At 36.2% G+C, this 5542-nt stretch overlaps 1 protein-coding gene across 1 annotated transcript; it reads left to right on the top strand.

The window, feature by feature from the left end:
- Positions 1–3110: 3110 nt before the first annotated feature.
- LOC104103874 (MYB-like transcription factor EOBII) lies at positions 3111–4621 on the top strand. The gene is made up of 3 exons (XM_009611816.4): positions 3111–3404; positions 3760–3889; positions 3967–4621. Exons 1-3 carry the CDS (start codon positions 3260–3262, stop codon positions 4457–4459), a joined length of 768 nt encoding a protein of 255 aa, XP_009610111.1. The 5' UTR covers positions 3111–3259; the 3' UTR covers positions 4460–4621.
- The last annotated feature ends 921 nt before the right edge of the window (positions 4622–5542 follow it).

Raw genomic sequence — 5542 nt, 5'->3', positions numbered from 1 at the left:
TGGGCTTTTTAATTTTAAGCATATATAAGGGGGTATAGGTGATGAAAGCTCCGACCTGCCTCTCCCATACGTGCTGCCACCGAGCCGTATAAAACGAGCTGCCTTGGGGGCGAACCCCAAGGGCCTGCCTAGATGTCTCAAAGGAGTGTCAAAGGTATCCACACAAGTTTGGGAACTCGTATGGACGGCGCGACGCCTTCGGGCCAACGTTGGGCATCAAAAGGGCAGTGGAGGCTGCTAGTGTGGAACGGCCAGCCCCGCGGGCTGCCGAATGTTGGAAAGAGACCTCCTTGCCGATTGGATACTTGACGCACCTGTCATGGGGGCATCATGTGTCGACTTGTGAGCATGGCTTTGGTTCAACCATGCAAGCAAGGGTCCGTTGGCTTAAAGGTGCAGGTGTGGGCGACACTGTACTACTTCGAAATGGAAGCGTGCTGCAAGAGGGCTATGCATGGGTATGGCACGAAAGAGGCGTATGACAATGGCCAAGGGCTAAAGGTTGCCTTACTCGGGCGAGGCACGAGCTAGTCGCGGATGCACTAGGCAAGTGTCAAGCTTGAGGATTGGGCTATGCACGCGGGAGCGATGCTTAGTCTTGGGCTAAGGACAAGGAATGTCCTAGGCCAATCCCCCAGGGCGCGCATGGATTGTGATCCTAAGATGAAGCGCCACGACATGTCTAGGGCCAAGGGCCTAGGCATCTTACGGGCGGCACAAGTTGGGGCGAGCCTACGGGCGTGCCCCACCGACAGGCACATGATCGTGCTTGGGAAATCTTGGAATAGGAAAAGGCTGGCCCGCGGCGAGGGGAGTTATCGCACTATCACTTCAAGCTTTCCTCTTAAAACTCAAACTGATATTTTCAACTATTAATTGTTGGATCATAATCTCTTAGAGAGGCTTCATTAAGAATTAATTAGTGGCACAATACGTACACATCATTACCTATATATGGCATTATGTTCTTAAAATAATGAGTTTAACCCAATTAAACAATGCCTTGATTTACTAAAAATGCTACTTAGCAGCCAAGTGACCGCGTATCCATCCGATGAGTCATTAGGGCATCTTCTTTACTGATTCTATTGCACTGATCAAAACACTAATGAGCTCTACATTTTAATAGACATCATAATATCAACCAAAACACAAGTGTAGGTTTCGTATTAAAAAGAATTCTATTATCAATCAAAAGGCAGATGTTATTTGTACACCATGCCCCTTTATAATTTTAAAATTAAGAAAATGACCTTTTATATTTTTTATGTGTAAAAGACAGATTTTTTATGTGTAAAAGTAAATCTTCCATTTGTACAAAAGATGTAAAGTCATAAAACTAAAAATAAGTTTGTAAAGAGCCATAAAACCTGCACAGCTGTTCAAGATGATGTATGCAGAGTATGTCTATAGCATTTGGATAGAAAGAAACATGAGAATCTTTGAGAAGGTGTGTAGAGCTAGTGAGTAATTAGCAAGAGATATTGCTTGTGTTTGTAGTATGCGAGCTCCAGTTAGAATTAGACCGGAAGTATTTATGTTTAGATTCTAGTAGAGCTCTTTATGATCATGTAGAAGTGGATGAATTCGCGGATAGCTAACTGTGTTAGTTAGCTACCGTTTGTAAAGTTTCTTTGGTGATAAGTAAAAATATTTAGTTACCAAAATAAAGAGCTACAAAATTAATTGACTCAACATGATATATAATATAATTAAGTTGTAAAAGAAAATCTAAAGTCACTCGAAATGTACTTAAAATATACGTCTTGAAAGCCCTCCCTAAAGAAAGAAAAGTAACTTTTGGGTAATGAACACAAAGTTGAATCATCACCCATGAAATTTACTCTAATATTACATATCTATACGGGCTTTCTAACAGGGAAAATTTTGGGGCAGTCGACGTTAACTCTAATCTATAAATTAATAAATGCTTGTACATTACTTTGATCATATAAGTATAATCATAAACAAGTTTCATTATATATATATATATATATATATATATATATATATATATATTTTCACCTTATTTAATCATATTAAAATCATAATAAGATAATATAATTTGTAAGGGGTAAGTATAATTTTCTATTTCTTAACAGTTGCCTTTGAAGGGGAACTGCGAAAAGGAGAGGAGAAAACTGAAGACCAACAACTTTTCAGCTTTCATAATATCACTGTCAATCAAACTTTTTCCTCTTAAAATCCAAACTGATATCTTCAGATAATCGCTGGATCGCAATCTTTTACAAAAGCATAGGTATTAATTAGTGCCATAATACACATCATTACCTATATATGGCATTATTTACTTAAACTAATGAGTTAGAGCCAATTAACAATGCCCTAAATTACTTGAAATGCTACTTGACTGCGAAGGTTGACCACGTGTCCATCCTATGACTCATTAGCGCATCCCTTTTCATTTATTCTAATGCGCCATTATCCCTAATCGGAATCCCCAGAAGCTTCGATTTCCTCTGCTTAAAATATTAAGGCTAGAGCTATTAGTACTTAATTATGTTTAAAGTATACGGCCGAGGCTTACGCACATCAACATTTGTTACATAAACATTGGTCAATAAGCCATTTTCAAGGGGACATGCCAACAACCAAGCACTAAGTTCAAAATTTTCACGGCTTATAAATCCGAGGTCATTATTCCATGATTAAGAGTTTAATTTTCATGAGGTCACGAAGAATTTTTTTCACAATCCGGTGAAAAAATAACTATAAATTAAATAATAATCTACAACAAGTGTGATTAGTAACCAGAAAACTAAAACAAATTACTTATTACAACATGTTAAAATACATATTTTTTACACTATCATACGTTAAATCTCCTGATTAAGCATGCGTTTAAATTCTGTTACGGAATTGCTAGTGCTAAATCTAAATATTTGTTAAGGAATATTTGTCTTTTCCTTTGTTGGTAATAAGATTTCCAAGGCACACTTGGTTTATAGTAATTGGTTAAGGATCAAGTCGGGTGCAACATAGGATAACACATGGCAGATATTATGAGGTGGGAAGGAATGATTTCGTAATAAAGAAGCAGAAACTGAGTTACTTTAACGTTAGTGAGATCAGATTAATGCATTAAAAAGGACGTTAAATTGACAAGGTGATGAGGGGTATATATATGGTAGACTAGCCTGTGACAAACTGTGTCATACAAAAAGGAGACAACATATTTACTTAGTAATCAAGAAGATTTAGTGAAAGGTACTCAGCAATTATATTCATTAAACAAACAATGGTTGGAATCATGGGTTGGGGAGCTAACTCTGATCAACAAGGATGGAGGAAAGGACCTTGGACTCCTGAAGAGGATAAGCTGCTCTCTGAGTACGTTAATTTGCATGGTGAGGGAAGATGGAGTTCTGTATCTCGTTGTGCAGGTATGGATTAAGCATAAATTACTGAGGTGTACGAAGAAATTAATGATGCTTCTTTATCTTTTGAGATGTTTTTTCTAGCAAAATGTTTTTCTTCTAGATTTTACCTCGGGCTATGTAGAGACAAATTTAGAGCGCCCGGAGCAAGTTCAATTGAACTTATTATTTTCAGTACATAGGCCAATGGTATATATATGTGAAAACCCTTGCAAAGTTGAATATAATATCAAGTTTTGAAAGAACTCCGGATCGGAATCTTGAATCTATTTAGTATAAATATTGAATCCGTCTCAGAATTTAGGATTTGGTTTTAAGTTTTCCAATATTTATTTTGAAAATTTGGTTGTTGTCGAAGCAGGATTGAATAGGAACGGGAAGAGTTGCAGGCTAAGGTGGGTGAACTACTTGAGGCCTGGACTTAAAAGAGGTCACATAACACCTCAGGAGGAAGGCATTATTATTGAATTGCATGCCTTGTGGGGCAACAAGTAAATTCTTCTCTCTTAATATTTAGGTCCTTTCTTCTGCCTCTTTTGATTATTTACTTTGCTATTCTAATGTGTAGATGGTCAACTATAGCACGTTACTTGCCTGGAAGGACAGACAATGAAATAAAAAACTACTGGAGGACACATTTCAAAAAGAAAGAAAAGGCTTCAAAACAAGGCAAGAAAAAAAATCTAAGGCAGAGAAACCAACAGCAACAAAATTGCACCAACGCTAATAACAAGTTTTCACCTAAAGCAGAAGAAGCGATCATGCAAAAGAACGATGAAAAAAATGATAACGAATACCAAGACATGGTCGCGTTCACTAATTATCATCAGAGTATGGATCAAGATCGGGTTATGGACTTGCCACCAGTAGTGACGACTTCTTCAGACATATCGTATGCATGGACGGACACTATTCCGATGGATGGATTATGGGGAGGATTATGGAACTTAGATGTAGATGACAAGTGCAAGGTGGCCATCCAAAATCAACCTACTACTGCTAATTATTCTTACACAACTGATTATGCAGTTAACTTATATAATGGAGGTTTTATTTTCTGAGAAATTAAATACTGGTGCTAATGGAATTAGCTGGTTAGATTTTGTTTTCTTCTACTATGTCATTTGAAGAAGGAAAACAAAAATCGGGTTGCCGTACAAGAATTAATAGTCTGTATGATGATGATTTGTACTTAACGTGATTATTTTGATGAATATCCAAAATAAAGATGGATATGGTTTAATTACAAAAATTGATGATGCTTCTCTCTTAATTCTCTGTGGTCCAAGTCCAATACTTAAATGTCGGTGAATGAACCAATGAATTAAAATACTGACGAATCCAGGCGTTGATAACTGGGAAATGAAAAGAAAAATAGAGAAATTCCACTCATGTTTAGTTCAAAGTAAGTGGTCATTATTGTGATGAAACCATTACAGAGAATCATAGGGGAATCGTTTCTCTTTGTATAGATTTACAATGTCCATAAGCATTAATTATATACCAAACGATATAGTATATAACTGTGTTACTTCATTCATTTGGATATAGGGGAGGTAAGACATAACAACTCTTTTTTCTTCGAGTATTTTTACCTTTTATATGTCTTCCTCAAGATTATTTGGTTTTCTAGATTTCACTTAGACTTTTTACTCTTTTTTGTTTGTTTGTTATAGCAGTTTTGTGCAATAGAAACCAGTACAAGCACCAAGGATTTTTATTTGAAGAAGAACACAACATATGTACTCCCTCCGTTCGCTTTTACTTGTCCAGTATTCTCAAAAATAGATTTTCACTTTTACTTGTCACTTTTAGCATATTAAGAGAAGACAATTTCTTTTTTCATGTTATACCCACAATATTAATTACTCATTTCAAATCATGTTCTCAAATCCATTAAAAATATGCATCAATTAATATATGTATTAAGGTAAATTATGCACTTCATTTATTATTTCTTAAGGGGTGTGCAAAGTCTATAGTGAACAAGTAATGAACGGAGGGAGTACATGGTTGATATGAAAATTAAATGGAGACTCAGGTCCTGAGCTCTCGAGATTATAATCTGAGTGCCATTTGGTTAATTTGGAGATGAGAGATCATATGTTTTTTCCTAATTTATGATGACTAATCAAAATCTTTTT

This window comes from Nicotiana tomentosiformis, chromosome 2 (genome assembly GCF_000390325.3).
Source record: "Nicotiana tomentosiformis chromosome 2, ASM39032v3, whole genome shotgun sequence".
Taxonomy (NCBI): Eukaryota; Viridiplantae; Streptophyta; class Magnoliopsida; order Solanales; family Solanaceae; genus Nicotiana; species Nicotiana tomentosiformis.
This window is presented reverse-complemented; position numbering and strand designations above follow the sequence as displayed.